This window comes from Oenanthe melanoleuca, chromosome Z (assembly GCF_029582105.1).
Source record: "Oenanthe melanoleuca isolate GR-GAL-2019-014 chromosome Z, OMel1.0, whole genome shotgun sequence".
NCBI classification, from domain to species: domain Eukaryota; kingdom Metazoa; phylum Chordata; class Aves; order Passeriformes; family Muscicapidae; genus Oenanthe; species Oenanthe melanoleuca.
In genome coordinates this window covers 58,235,085-58,250,786 of record NC_079362.1, presented here as the reverse complement: position 1 = coordinate 58,250,786, position 15,702 = coordinate 58,235,085, and the positions used below count along the sequence as shown (strand labels likewise).

At 38.5% G+C, this 15,702-nt stretch overlaps 1 protein-coding gene across 1 annotated transcript in view; it reads left to right on the top strand.

Moving 5' to 3' along the window:
- RAB3C (RAB3C, member RAS oncogene family) overlaps positions 1–10,901 on the top strand; it is a 129,429-nt gene extending 118,528 nt beyond the window's left edge. Inside the window, exon 5 of the mRNA XM_056514410.1 lies at positions 2,961–10,901. Within this exon, the coding sequence (XP_056370385.1) occupies positions 2,961–3,148 (188 nt within the window). The 3' untranslated portion in view covers positions 3,149–10,901. The remainder of the gene's footprint in view (positions 1–2,960) is intronic.
- The last annotated feature ends 4,801 nt before the right edge of the window (positions 10,902–15,702 follow it).

Below are 15,702 nucleotides of genomic sequence, written 5' to 3'. Positions count from 1 at the left end.
TGCCTGGAAGGAGCTCACATGTACGGCCTGTTCTCCACTTGGGAAGATGGATGTTTATTTCCACATCCAAGCATTTAAATAGCACCTGTCATAGGCCTATACACAGCAGGAGCTATTTGGCCTAATTTCCAAGACTGTCCAAAATCCCACCTGTACAGTTTCAGTAAAGAATAAAGCATTAGTTTTGTTGTGGAGGCGACTGGGTATTCAGCCACTTTCTCTCAGGTCTGTCCATTGTCTCATCTATACAGCTAAGCCTAGCCTAGAGGGTCTAGGCAATTAATGTCTAACATGATGGAACACTATCATTGCCTGATACCCAACTACACCACTGCTATGACTGCAGTTTCTTTCCTATACTGAAATCATATCTGCAATTCCATAGAAATCACCACAGCAGTACTTTATTTTCTGTTATTTTCTGCTTGACACTCTTTAATCCTCCATTTAACTTGGAGAGTGGGTGCCTTGTAAGTTTTTCATTATGTTTTTATACCAAACATCCTCACCATGATAGTGGGTCTGTTTTCTTGATCTTATCCTTGTTGCAATATTTCTTGACATGACTGTCCTCTCTTCTTTGTGACTTTTCTTACATTTTCTGCTTTCCTCTGTCCAGGTCTCTTACCCAGATATCATATCTGATATTTCATTATCATCTGATGTGCACATTATTCCATCTTTACAACTGTAAAAACTGTTGCACTCCTAAATGTCCTTAAGATTCCATGTTCTTGCTATCATCTCCAAAGCTTTGGTCTACCATTTCCCCATTGTCACTCAGTCCTTCTGCCCTGTGTTTCTGCTTGTTCCTCTGTGGAACAGCTGCCTTCCTCTTCCTTCCTGCAGAGAGCTGTGGAAGTTTATTGATTGTATTGCTGAGCTAGACTTGTGTCTGGGTTTCAACAGCATACTGAAATTGTGGAGGATCTTCCTTTCCCCAAGCAACTCCCAAATGATCTGAACAGCCTTCTCCTGCATGGAGCTCTGCAGGAGGCCCAGAGCCACCAGCAAGTGATGCTGCACTGGCTTTCCTCATTTTCCTTCTAGTTTAGAACAAAAGAAATATGCAAAAAAAGCTAAACTAAAGAAATATCATATAGATACTAAATATAGAACTGTATGTAATTTTTCTAGAAAATATTTTATTATTCACAGTTTTTCTGCTTTGCAGAGAAATGCTGAATGGAAAAGTTTTTATGGCAATATATTCTCATACTGGTGAGCTTATCCTTACACTTCTTCCTGATACTAAGAGGAAGACTCTCTGTACAATATTTGTAGCTGTTGTTATCCAAACTCCCTATAAACACTAGCTTTCACCGGTAATTACTTAGCTCCTATACATTTAGACATTTTAGTACTTTGTGATACTTCAGTCCAGCACCTTACATAAATTAAAAATATGAAAAAATTCAGAGCAGAGTTGAGTTTGTACATTGCTTATTACTTCTCACTGGGTTATCATGCCAAGCTAAATATAATTATCTGCAGTAATTCTAGGGTAGAACTCAAATTGTAAAAGCTGTGTGGAAAACAGTTATAGGACTGAATGTGGAGATTACATTCTGTTTAGATGGCATACTGAATACATAATACTGTTGTGATCAAAGTACTTGCATTTAAATTTCATGTGGCTTTTCAAAACAGAAAAAAAGTAAAACATTAATAAAACCAAACCAAGCCACCAGACCCACACAGATCTGTTTTCTGTCGTTCTGCCAAGAGTTTCAATTGAAATTTTCTGACAGGGATTTTTCTCATAACTAAAGACAGTGATAATTACACATTAATATTTAGATTTAATCAGAAGGAGTCAAAATAGTTACGCAAAGGCTAAGCCAGACTGTGCAAAGGCTTCTGTAAAACTACCAGTGAATCAGATGTTTTGTAAACTGTTTCAATATTGAACCCATAGGCAACGGAAAGACAGGAATGGAAAAAAGTTTAGAATCATCAGGGAACGGGTGAGCAATGCTGTAACTGGGGGAAAATGTAGGAAAAGTCCTATAAAACGATCATTTAAAGAACACAAATTATTTGCAAAGGAAACAAGCATGTGGGAAGACCCAGCACTAGCAGAAGCCTTCGAGGTTACAGGCTGATGGCCAAGCTGCAAACCTGGCCTAGACGAATGGGACACATGTGGGAGGTGAGCTGTGGTACAAATGGAGGCAGAGAAGAGAACCCTAGGAAAATTGTCTCTGGAGAGCTCAGAACAGCTGTCTCTGCTCCATAAAGACTTCCAGCATCCCTTAAGGGCTAAGGACAGCTCTGGTTTTTGCCTTTGGGGTAATCACTGGGAACGAATAGATAAAAAGTTACTTAAAAAATTAAGATGTTTTCTTCCTTATATGCATTTCTGGGTTTTTCGTTGTTTTGTTTTTGGTTTTTTTTTGGTTTTTTTGTTTGTTTTTTTAAATTAGTCCTGTTTGTGGAGTTAAGAATCCCTTTGGTCTCCTGGATTAAAGTCTAACTTTAATAAATATCAAATTGCAGAAATCTTTTTTTTTTTGTCTTGCTTGGCTTTTTACCTGTACTTCTCTATGCATTATTTTGTATTTTGGCACCACCTTAATAACACAATGGAAATGGCTGTTTCCAACTGAATAATGCTCAGAGAAACATAATAGCAAGAGATGGAGCAGCAGATTACTTGCTCCCAATGGCTTTAGGGCATTCCTAAAATAATACTCTGAAAGAGGTATCAATTTTTAGATTAAACTGTGTTAAAGTAGAATTTTTCTAAGGGAAGATATTTGAAGTGGTTGTACCTTTATCTGGCTTTGTAAAAGCCAGAAGCACTAGTTGTACTTTGATTGTGTTACAATTTTGACTGCTCTTCTTTCATATGTGTGCTCTTATGTGTTTCCCTTCTGTCTCTTGCTCAATAGAATTTTGTATATTATTGGAGATACCAAAACATGCCTAGACCATAAACATGTTGTTTATTTTCTTAGGATTTGAATTTTTTGAAACAAGTGCCAAGGAAAACATTAATGTCAAGCAGACGTTTGAGCGACTTGTGGATATCATCTGTGACAAAATGTCAGAAAGCCTGGAGACGAATCCCACCATTGCTGCCAGCAACCAGAACACACAGCTAAAGGACACCCCTCCTCCACAGCAGCCCAACTGCAGCTGCTAATGCAGCTATCAGCAAAGGCAGCTCCAGTGTGTTCTATTGCCAACAGAGTATTTATGAATGGTCTATATGCCTTTATTGATACTGTCTTATTAACTTATTTGGCAGAACAGTCTTGTTTAACATCAAGCTGTTTGGATATGCATATGGGGATAGAGCAGTTTTTAGTCTGAGTCTGATCCATATTTTAGAACCTGGCTTTTGCATGCAGGGTATATATTAACTTCTATTTTCTTTTTACTGTTTTATGTCACACTTCAGCTGGTGCCATGTCCTCAGACCATGTTTGCCTATAACTGTCTCTCGTTCCATTGGCTTCAAGCTATATAGTTGAATCTTTAGGGTAGTGGTCAGGGTGTTTTGAGTTAGCTTCCTGATGCCACTTGCATATTTTCCTGACTGAAAATGAATTTAGAAGCATTCCTGTAGTGAGCCAATCCCTCATTCTGTCCAGATCACTTGTACAAGGAGCACTTCCTGGAGCACATTGCCTTGGCAAACTGTGTCATACATCCTGGCTGGCTGAAAACTGCAGAAATTAGAAGGAAGTTAGATCCTGGGCCCAAAGCCATTAAAATTCCCGATGAATTTCTGATTGGATGTGGATGTTCAGTCCAGACTCTCAGAAATATTAAGTCCTTCATCCTGTTTGGATAGCTAGCATATTTACTTTTACATAGGAGCATCATGTCTATCCAAAAATTTTCTCAAACTGGACTTAATTTCTCATTCCATCATTCTGGAGATCCCAGTTTTACCTGCCCCTGTAGTAGAAGGCTAGTTAGCTCTTTCCATTTCTGCCTGCAGAGACATTAACCATGCAGTCCTATATTATGTCTGACAGTGCCAAATCCATTGTGTTTGGTTGTTCATAGCCAAAAGCTGCCTTGTCACATTGCTGTCAAACCTGCATGCTTCAGTTTTCAGGAATTTCCTCTCCCATTCAATCACTGAGACAGCTACCACCACAGTGGCTACAAATGTCTGTATTTTACTCAGACCTATTGCAGGAATGCTGATGGTGTCAGTGAACTGAAGTTTGACCTCGTTCTTTTCCATTTGTTTTGGCAAGAGAATTGGTATTTTTTAAAACCTTAGGAGTAATAAAAAATTGTCAACATTTCTAATCTTAGGCTGAATGCATTGAAAAGATCAGAAAAAGACTGTGAAGATAGCAGAATAAAGTAAACAAATTCTTTTATGATAAAGTGTTAAAATAGTTATATTTCACAGTTTTACTCCTCTACTAATTGGTGGAAGTTTCTTACATCTGTGTCTTGAAGTACTTTGTACAACTCTTTACTTGCATTACAATGACCTTTTTCAACTAAACAGCATAATTGAAGAAGCACTGATTATTTTATTTTTCCAATTAGACAGAATTTAAGACAAGGCTGACATTTTTTAAACTGTCAGCAATAGGAAAAGTCTGAAAAATAAAAGAAAATTAAATAATACATAGTACACTGAATGACTCACAGCTGCAAAGAAATCCTTCTTTACAGTTTATGTTTTTTGAAGGTAATTTATAGAACTCCTGATACACACTAAGAGAAAATGGCACTTTTAAAAAATTTTATTAAATAATCTAAATACACTTTGACACAGTAGAAGCTACTTCCAAACAAGGCATACAGACACATACAATGGATATGCCAGGAGGGTTCTATCTGGGCTGCCTAATGTAAATGAATCAATGCTGTCTTCAGTCTGGGTATTCAAACCATTGTCCTGCTAGCCAGTTTATTTAAGAGCTTTTTCCCCTGGTAGACATGGAGACTGATTTACCTCCACAAAGAAAAAGCACCCTCCTTTTAAGAGTGAAGAACCAGCCAGGTGGAAGAGGTGTGTGCCATCCAAACCATTATGCTATCTCTCTCTTGGGTGCTTTTTTTCTCTCCCCCATTTAAGACAGCAGGTGTTGCCAAGAGCACTGAGACACTTTTACTAGTACATTTTCACCCACTAGGTGCCAGCTGATTGGAAAAAAAAGAAGTGATACAAAGTTGAGCAAGCTACATTTGAAATGGCTACTGGGCAGTTTTCCATGCTTTTCTTGTTATGTCAGTGATTTCTGCTCGAGAAGAAGGAGCAGGAAAGCCTTGAGAGAGAATTCAGCTTCAGCTCTCGAATTCTTTAGACAAATCTTAGGTTGTATTATTAGTCTGACACATCTAAGGCAAGGAAGGGAAATACATATTCACATTGACAAGGATCTTGGGCATATCCTGAATATGCAGTATGGCTAGAAGTGCAAGTATTCTTCCAGCTTTGCTCTGAGATGTTTGATGTGAAATGGTCATCTCCTGTGTGCAGTGCTATAAGGAAAAAAGGCTTCAAACTGTTCCTTGCTGCAGCCACACTTTGCTTGTACTCCATTGCAATGAATTTAAGATCCTCCCTGCCTGGCTATAAGCATTTAGACTCTAATTGGTGGTAGAATACATTATTAGCATATATATTTTTAAACAAATTGAGTGGTAGATAAGTAGTTCTTTATGTAATGGAATTAATTAATTGCTTTTAATTTTGCATCAGGAGTCCGGGCAGAAGAGTAACAGCAAAATCTAAGGAGAACACCTGCTTCAAGTTTCTGAGACAACTAACCTGCTAGGTGCTCACATATATTTGGCCTTCTGCATGAGATGGTGGCTGGATGAAGCAGCTCTCAGAGTGGTGTTGTTCCTTAGAGTGCTAAAAATGTGTTAAAAGGAAAAAGCTCCTCTGAAATACAGCAGCAGAATGAGTTGGTATCTAAAATCTCCCCAAAACTTTAGACATTGTCATGGAGTTCAGAGTTAGATTAATTTTTAAAATGTTCCAATAAAACACTTGGAGTTTTTCAAGATCAGACTGTCCAAAACACTGGGAAAACCACTCAGCCCTCTCAGCTGACACTGTTTTGAGTTGAAGGTTGGAAATGATGACCTGCTGTGGTCCCGTCAAACCAAATTTATCCAATTGTGACTTTCACTGAACTTGAAAATACGTGGAAGTTCAAGCAGTTTTGTAGTTAAACAGGGAAGACAGAAAAGCTTTTGAGAAGTAACTCACTTTGTCTTCCCCAAATATTCCAAGAATTCTGAGGGGACTAGCAGTGTTAGAATTTTCATTCTGTCTAAAATTATTCTTTGGCTTCCTATGGGATAGAATATCCAATAGCAGCCTGTGTCTGGTTCAGCTCCTCCTAACTTACATGATAGAACTGTAATTATCTTGAATTCAGGTAGGCTGAACATTTTTGAAGAACCTTTCACAACTTGATCAAGGGCCCAAATTTAAACAATCAATGCCTTTTTCTTCACATGTATCCAGAAGCCACTGATTATGAGTTCCTTGAGAAGACAAGCAGGTTTTGGTTATATCCCTGATCTATCCAGTAGTGTGGCACAATTCCTTCAAGTACCAGGCTACAAAGCACCATATTTTGTGATAGAAGAGGAGAGGGCTCAGAGAAAAACTTGGATAGGAGAAACAAAACTACTTTCAGCCTCATTACAAATATTAGTGAAAAAGTTCTTGCATTAGTTTGTTGTCACTTCCAACATAGAAATAAGACTGAATGTCACAGCAAATCATTGGTCTAGCCATAGATACTTCCTTCAGCTGAGGTTTATTCACTTGGTGAGATACAGCAGTTGATACAAAAAGCATGTTAAATTTCTGAGAGATGAGATGCCTTTGGGCAGGGAGTCCTGAGCTCCATAGCACCAGCTGAAGCTGAACTAATACAGCACAATCCTTTTTCCAAGTTATGATCTAGACTAAAGCTTATAGCAGCAGGCTAATCCTGTGCATGGGCAATGTGCCAGCCTTATCATGCTCTGACAATGTGCTGCTTGCTGCACTTTCAAGCTACTGGTCAGAAAAATACCTTGGGAGCACCCAAGAGAATGGGGATTGACTGGTTCCTGGGGTGCACCAACCTGCAAACAGCTAGCCAGCCCTGCTGGGTAGAACATTCAGATGCATGGTTTTGATTATTTTAAGAGTTCATGTTCACAAGTTACAAGTGCAACTGACTTAATAATGTATCTGTTATTTTTGATGGTGGTGGTTAGTTTATTTAGACATGTTCATTTGGTGTTTTAAATAAATATGAACTAGCCTAATTTTCTGTCAAAAATACTCTTTGAACGACTTTTGAACAGCTCTTTGAACAGTGTAAGTGACTGGTACCTGGAATTGTTTGTTCCTTTGTGCTTATACTTAATGCAACACCTAAAGAAATTACCTGAGCAGCTACATCTATGTGGCCTTTTCCAGAGCACCAGTGTGAAAGATTAAATTTTCTTCCCAGTCTGTTCAGCTCTGTATATTCAGCCATACCACCTGCATCTTCTTTATTTTAGAAATGAAGTGCTATTTCAGGATGCACAGAATTTGCTGGAGTTTGAGCCTAACTTTGAGAATTATTTAAATTTGCCATTTTTAGGGGAAAAAAAGTAACGAAAATTCTACATTTGGTGGTTATACACTTGTTTTTTCAGAGCAGACAAATGATTTTGCAATTGCATTCCAAGAGAAACCCAATACAAACCCAATACAAATTCTACCCCTACTGAGCAACTCTTTTCTATATTTGTTCTTTGAGAAGTAAGTTTTATTTTTTAACTTTTTACAGGCATCAGCTAAATTTCAGTTCTGATGACAGACTGATTCCTCCTTGGCCTGCTCCATATAGAGTCACAATGTATGAGCCTAGTTCTTCTTTAGCATGACAGATTTAGCAATGTGAGACCATGAGTTTGAAGCCTCATAGATACATCCTCACAGGGTTTAGCAACATATCTTCACTTATGCCAACAGGATAATAAAGTGTGTTAATTTCCACCATTGATCCATACACTCTGACTCCAGATTCTCCAAGGTTGATCACTTGTCCAGTCTCATTTAAAAAGCAGCACATTTCAATTATTTTATTTAGGAATAAATGTAGTTCACATTTGCAAATTAAGATTGCTTTTTTTTTCCCCCTTTTGTTTATCCATGGGTATTCAGTGAAGCAAAATGTGTGACTGCACATTATGGACATATATACAGTAGTACATCTCTGACACTCATTCATTTCCCACTGTTACTTATTTCTATTCAGTTCCACCTTCCCAAATTTACCCTTAAATTGTCTTTACTGCTGGAAATCAAATGTGTTTCATTTGAAGACCAAATGTTTATTAACCTTGGTTCCAGCAGAGGTAGATGGCTTGTCATTTGTACAAAAAGGTACTTGCTACCTGATCTGGGGGAGATGAAAAAGTCCTGATTTTCCCATAACTTCTTACTCACCTATAACACACAGAAATACAAGTTAGATAGAGATTGTTTACCACTTCTGGTGATAAATTTCCTCAAGTAATTCTGACATGTACCTGCAACTAGTGATATATGAAATGTTTGTGCTGTAACTCCTGTTTGGTATTTTGTCAGTAATGTCAGATGTGTTGTGACTCAGTTGGACTGTCACAATGTGTAACCTATATATTAGCGTTCGTGTATTTCAGATGTCCTACATGTTGCATGAAAAAATGTTATAAAAATAGATATTTTTTCTATTTTTTAATACCTCAAGACTGAGGAATCATGGGCCAATAAGTGCAATATTTAATTATTTACTCAGTGTATATAAACTTGTGTGAAAGGGAGAAGTATCATGTATGTGTGACAAGCTGTTGATGATGCCTGTGTGGCTTAGGATTTCTAGTAAATGTACACGTCTTGTAGAAATATTATATAGTAAACACTTTACCAGTGTAGTGTAAGAATATTCTTAAGTAACTTAAACTATTTTTCATATATGAGACTATGGTTAAAGATACTTGTTTGTTTGCTGCAAGTGCATGTCAATTTTACTTTTAGAGTTCTGAGTTCCTTTCCTGAGAATTGTCATGTTACACCACTAGTGGGACAGGCCTTCTGTCAGAAAAAACCATTTATAAACTATCTGCCTATATTTTTTAAAGCATGTTCTCTAGAAGCATTAACAGAATCTCTTAGAGCTCAGCATTTATGGTGAGTTAATTGTTTATTCTTAAAGAGTCAGTTATGTGCTCTTTCTGCCTGTATTACATAATATCATGTAGACGTATTTTCTTTAATCTGATACAGTTAACTCATAATACTTACCTGAAATAATAAATACCCAATATTCTTGCAGATGACTTACCAAACTTCTGTTGGTGCCCCGGTTTAACATGTTCCAAACAGCTTCAACCACAGTCAGCAGCATAGCAGAGTGGAACATGACCTTAACTGGTCACTTTTGAAAATTCAGTTTCTTATCTTCTCTAGGTACTAAAGATGGAAGATACCTCCTTAAAGATACTGACCCACATTCTTCACTTCAGTTTTGCATGGCCTTCAAAGTTTAACAATTCCACTATTAGGCATAAAGCTGAAGTACAAATGGAAACAAAAAGCAGGCCAGAATCTAACCATGAAATTAAAAGGAGACATCCAGTAATTTATTTATTCCTGCTTCCTTGCATGATTCTAATGGTTCTCTAAGAACATGAGCAAGGAACCTTAAACCCTGAATCACTGATGTGCCATGGGTTCCCAGCAGAGCCCATAGAGCCTGCAGAAAAGCTCATTCTGTTAATTCTTGCTGAATCTCCAGTTTCAAAGGCATGTGTCATCTACATTGGGAATTTACTAAACAGAGACAGGCTACTGAGCCTGGGCCATGTGGAGGAGCTGGGGAACTGGTTTTGTCAGACAATTTTCCTGAAATGTATATTTATTAGTATCACAACAAAAGGTACATAAGTAGATTTTTTGTTTGATCTGATGCATTTTTCTGACAATGTACGAGGTAGAATAAGTTATGGTTGTTTGTTGCATTGTTTTGTTTTTTCTTTGAATTTGCTTGTTCTGGAAAAGAATGAAATTCCAAAGCCTACTGGAAACCAGTATAGTGGGTTTCCTTTCCGATGTTATCAAATGCAGTCTCTGAGGAAGCAAAGTAGCCAAATTGCATTAAGTAGCACATGACAGTACTTGCAATGACGTGAAAAGTCCTTAAAAGAAACTTTTTTTTGTACCTAATGCCATTAAAACTTCTACAAAATTATATAGACCAGAGCAAAATTAAGATGTATATAGATAGAAATTTGGGATTGCTTAATATAAAAAGGAAATTCTTGACATCATTGTTGCTGAGCAACAAAGTAAGAGTCAGAATATGAGACACCACCATGGAAATATAGCCTGCTACAGGACTCCGTAAACTTTTTATTGTTAAGTGACCTGGCAGTTCAAGGGCTGGCAGATAATTTTACCCAGCTTTTTTATAATTCCTCATAGATGTGATTACGTGCACGAAAATAAATGCTTACCTTGATAATATGTAGCTTTTCTGGTTCTCTCAAACCAACTTGTTTGCTGAACTATTCTTGAAGAAAGATTGAAGTACGTGTTTAGGATACCTTTGTGAGGGGGTGACAATCTCTGCCTTCTCTCCTGGCTCTTACTGCAATATAGCTACTGTGGTTTTAAAAAATATGTTAGCTAAAATGCTGCTGGGTGATAAATTTTGTGAATCTTCTCCATAAATCTGTGGAAGCTCTTGTCTGAATGTCCAGTACAAGTTTTATCCACGTGGAGAGTTCTAATTCTGTGCAGACGTAGCGACCATGTGTATTCCATTGGATATTCTGTTTGTATGTGATTTCTGTATACCAAGTGAATTTTGCTTGTTTAATTCTTTTGCTGAGTTTTTTTCCCTTTTGCAATTACAATAAATATTCAAGAGACTATATTCACGAATATCTCAGTTGTGGTGACATGGTCTTACACCCCACCTCTCTCCCCTCATTTATTTCCTTTTACTTACTAAAAGTGGAAAATAATAACTTCATTTTTTACTAAGAATGATTAACAAAGATACTATATCTGTAATAATTAATTTCACTAATATACTCTCAATAGCACTGGTGACTGTAGCTCTGTATGAATTTCACAGACTTTGCCCTAATAGTCAGAAAGATTTTTTAGACATTTCCCTAGCAAAAGCATGCTGACTCTATGCTGATTCTTTAAAATAGGGCAAAGCCTTTTCTTTCAGTTTTTCCCTATCACAATTGTTAAACAGTATATGTGCTTTTCGGATAATGTTTTTAGTTGGTCGTGTAATCTTAGTTCAAATGCACCATCTCAGTTGTGGTGGGTGGTTATTTCACACAAATCATGATGTATCACTGTCCAGTTATTGCTTTTTCTAAGACTTACACACACCTGTGCTAGTTTGAGCCCTGCTGGGACTCCTGAGTTTACTTTCCCTCCACATAAGTCCAAATCTTCAATCAATCTGTTGATCAGGTTGCACCATCCCCTGTTCCCCCAAACTCCTGCTAGCAGGTGTCTACCTACAAACTGCTTTAGCACATGTGCCCCCTCATAGTTCTACTGTGTTCTAGCCATGTCCTCCTATTTTTTCTAGTATATTTACATCTCATCTGCAAAGTGTCTCATGACAATTGCTTAAGTTTCTCCCAACACTGAGAGCTTTCTTCCTTCCTTACCACTTGTGATCCTGTATGTCTAGACAGGTTTTTGCTGAAGGGTCTCATTGTGCAGCTCACTGCCGTCACTCATAGACCATCTCTTTATAGAATGGACTCTTGTCATCAAATCACATCTGAGAATGAAACTCCTTCATTCCTTCCAGATATTGGCAAATGTGGTGTCTTTTCCATCTACCTCGCTCATTCCGTTGCTTTCTGAGATTGGCCCTAATGTACTTGCTCTGTGTATCAGGGAGAGTAGAAGACAAAAAATTGAGGTGTAAGAGAGGAAGGATAGCAGGGAAGAAACAGATGGATACCTTGGAGTGAGGGAATTTTTGAACTGATTTTATTTTGAACATGCTGAAACTTTTAAAGAACTAGACTAGGGAAAATCACAAATCGTAGATGAGAACAGTGATCTACCAGGATAAAACCTCTCACAGCAATAGGCATTTCTTGCTCAAGGAAGACCATTTTTATCCTATTTCCAGTCAGAAGGCTGAAGACAAAATGTTTCTAATGAGAAAAAAAAATTTAAAATAAAGGAAAAAGAAAAAGATATAGGAAAGGATACTGGAATGGGGAAATGTAAAGTGACACAAAAAAGTTTCCCAGCTTTGCATAAAAAGGTCAAACAAGCAGAATATCCCTGTGAAGTAAGAGTGGGTGGCTTAGCAATGTGATTCACCAAAATTGAGAAATACAAATTCTGGCTTACACCCAACTAAGGGAACTCAGCAAGGTAATGGAAAACTGAGAGTTGTTTTTTGTATAGATGTGTGCAACCCTTGAGCTGCAAATTGAAAAACAGAGGTGTCTTCAAAAATCTGAAGTGCCTTTCTACATCTGTGTATCTCTTGGCACTAATGCAAGATCCTGAAGAAATTAACTGTAAGACAGAATATTTACAGCTTGACTATCTCATGTAAGAAAGAGATGTGCTTTAAACCATGGTGAACACAGGTCGTCGGCAGCAGGCACAGGCAGTAGGAAGCTGCTATGAGATCCTGTTCTCCATGATATCCCAGCCAGAGGGCCTTCCATTGGGTCTGGTCTTAATGCTCCCCTGGCACTGGAGAAGCTGGAGCTGCTGAAGGAGTGGCAGGATGAAAAGACACTCTGGCACTGGCTAAGCCTAAGAGTGAAACCAGGCAGTTCTGTAACCCACTGCACTACAGTGGAAAATGAGACCAGAGACCATTCCATTTGTGGAAAAATGATGTGGAAGGTCCAAAGATCATCCAAACTCTCAGATTTTAGGAAGATAAAAAACTTGTCTTGGAGAGTTAGAAACTCTGGTATTATACTCTTCACTTCCCAGCAGCTATCCCTGGGGAGGATATCTGGGCCCTCCTCAAGCAGCAGCTTGGTTTCCTGAGGAAATACACATTTTCCTCATGTTCAAGCGCATGTGAAGAGTGTCCTTGGACTGCAAAATTATCACCCCTATTGAGGCACTGCAGCTAACCCAAAGCAGCTTGGCCAGGTGCAGACAATCAGCACACTCAGCAGAGCAGCCTCACTCTGGGGTCCCTGGATATTCTGAGGCCCCACGAAGTGCATACTGTCTTGTTTCAAATCAATGCCTGTGGTTAGAAAATCAACCTCTGAATAGCCATAAAATATCTGGGGGAATAATACAGTATATGTGCCTCTAACCAGACTCTAGAGATTTTAAAGTTTAATAGGCTTCTAGGAATAAAAAACTCTGCCTTGCTTTTCTTTCAAGAAGATTTGCCCTAAGAGATATCTTCATTTTTACTGTTTTCTTTAATACTTATCCAAGCAGGAGAAGGCTCAGCCCCTGACCCAGCATCACCAGCCCCTGTGCAGGCCAGCAGCACAATGCACACAGCCCAGCCAGCCGTGCCCTGCAGCCAGCAGCTCAGGCAGCCTCTGCTCACAGTCTCAGGTGGAACCTGCCTTTGGGCCAGCTCTTTTATTTCTGTTGGGGAACTACACCATAAATCGTGTGGAAAATAAATCCTGCTTCAAATTGAAGTTTCTCTCTTTAGTAATCAACAATAGGGAGATGAATTTTCTGGCGTCTGTGTGCATGAGCGCACATAACCATCCACATGCCACCTACATGGTTTTCTGCATAGCAGAAAAAAAACACCAAGGTTTTACTCAATAACTATCAACATGGAACAAATGTTGCTTTGTGAATATGCAGGATGAAAATATTTATCTAACATTACTGTCAAGATGGTTAAATATCTTCCTTTAATCTTTCAGGGAATGATCATGTCAAGTCTACAGGAGCACACACAGGATTTCAGATACAGCTATTCATTTGTTTCAGGAATCATATGCCTTTGGTCTGGCTGCTATCTGCTTTTCTTATATTAATGTTCTCTGTGCCATAGTATTAGGGGACCTAAGTATCTGGTCTTGGGATGAACATTTCTGTAAGCAATTGTCTAATTCCTCTTCTGCATGTGACTCCCAGTTTTCTTCTACTAATTATTCTCTTGAAATGTAAAAATAGAGATTCCCAAACCATAAGAGGAGGGATTTCTTCCAATTTTCTTAGCAGATAATATTTTCATTATTACATTTCAGAGGAAACCAGAAAGAAAATTTATTAGTCTGCTAAGCCTTCTCTCTTGCTTTATCAATCTTGGCTAAAGATAATCCATGTCTGCACAGCCCCATAATGCACAAATCACTAACTCAGAGTGGCCACTGTTAACAAAGAGAAAGGAAGAAATCACAGAACTACATTTTGGAGATGTGCAGGCAACAGACATTCCTCCTGCACTGGGCTCATTGGTGGGTTGGGTAAGAAGCCTTAGTGTCTCAGTGCCAAGAAAACAGACTCTTTCTCCTCCATTCCTCCATTCACCAATTCACTACTTATATTCCAAAGAGAAACCGATCATTTTGTGCTGGGGTTCTGGGAAGGGAGGTTTTTCGGGGTTTTTTTTTGTTTTGGTTAGGGTTTTTTTGTTTGGTTTTAGTTTGGTTTGGTTTTTTTGTTGTTGCTTATGTTTGGTTTGGTTTGGTTTGGTTTGGTTTGGTTTGGTTTGGTTTGGTTTGGTTTGGTTTGGTTTGGTTTGGTTTGGTTTGGTTTGGTTTGGTTTTTTTGTGAGATCACATAATCAGAAGAACAATTCATTGTGGATAAATATTGTACCCAAATAATACGCCACAGATACATGAATGATGATCATGACAGACAAGCCACGGGGAAAAGGAGCCTGTATGGTTTTGGTGACCACAGATACCATCCAAAGCTACTTTCAGGTATGAGCAATGGAAACCTTGGTTTTGTGAACAGCCACATTTCTGGCTGTCTGTTTGCCTTCAGACATCCTTCATGATCTAGGCATGAGGTTTCTAAATACTGCATTTTCTCAAAGGTGCTGCTTCTCTGCAACAGGTGGGAATCACACAGCTCATAGTGCTAAAAGAAGATATGGGGAAAGGGAAAAGGGAGAGTGTGTCTATAAGAGTTGCACAGTCTCAGTGTAAAGGCAATACTCTTGAAGAATAGGAATAAAGTTAGTAAATCAATAATGACCTAGTCCTTTTGTCCATTTTAGCAGTCCAAGGGTTTTTGGCTAGTCAGAGCCCTAATACAAGCACTTTGTAAATCTTGCTGTGGGTCCTACACCCTAACCTATGCACACCTAGGTACAGAGTCCCAGAGTCAATAGAACTTGCTGCTGGAGCCTCACTCTGCTGTGATCCAGTCTAGTGATCCACTACTGTGATCCGTGGCCAGTTTTCAAACTAGATGTGTTATTTCAGCTTAACTTTGAACTGACTGGTAATGACAGGCTTATCTAAAAATCTTGCTTTTCTTCCTTCTTTTACCTTTTCCTTGCATTGAAATAAACAGATGCCAGAAATATCTTTTAATTCACCATCTTTTCTGGTCTCACAGCAAGAAGCTTCCGTTGTGTTATTTCAACACTCCACACAGATGCTACAGGGTAAATCTCCCCCCAGCTGCCTTCCAATCCCCTTTCCCTCCACCCTTTGGGGAAGAGCAGTGGGTGCCTCTCTGTGCAGCTCATGATTGCATTCGATAGCCCTCTAATGTGT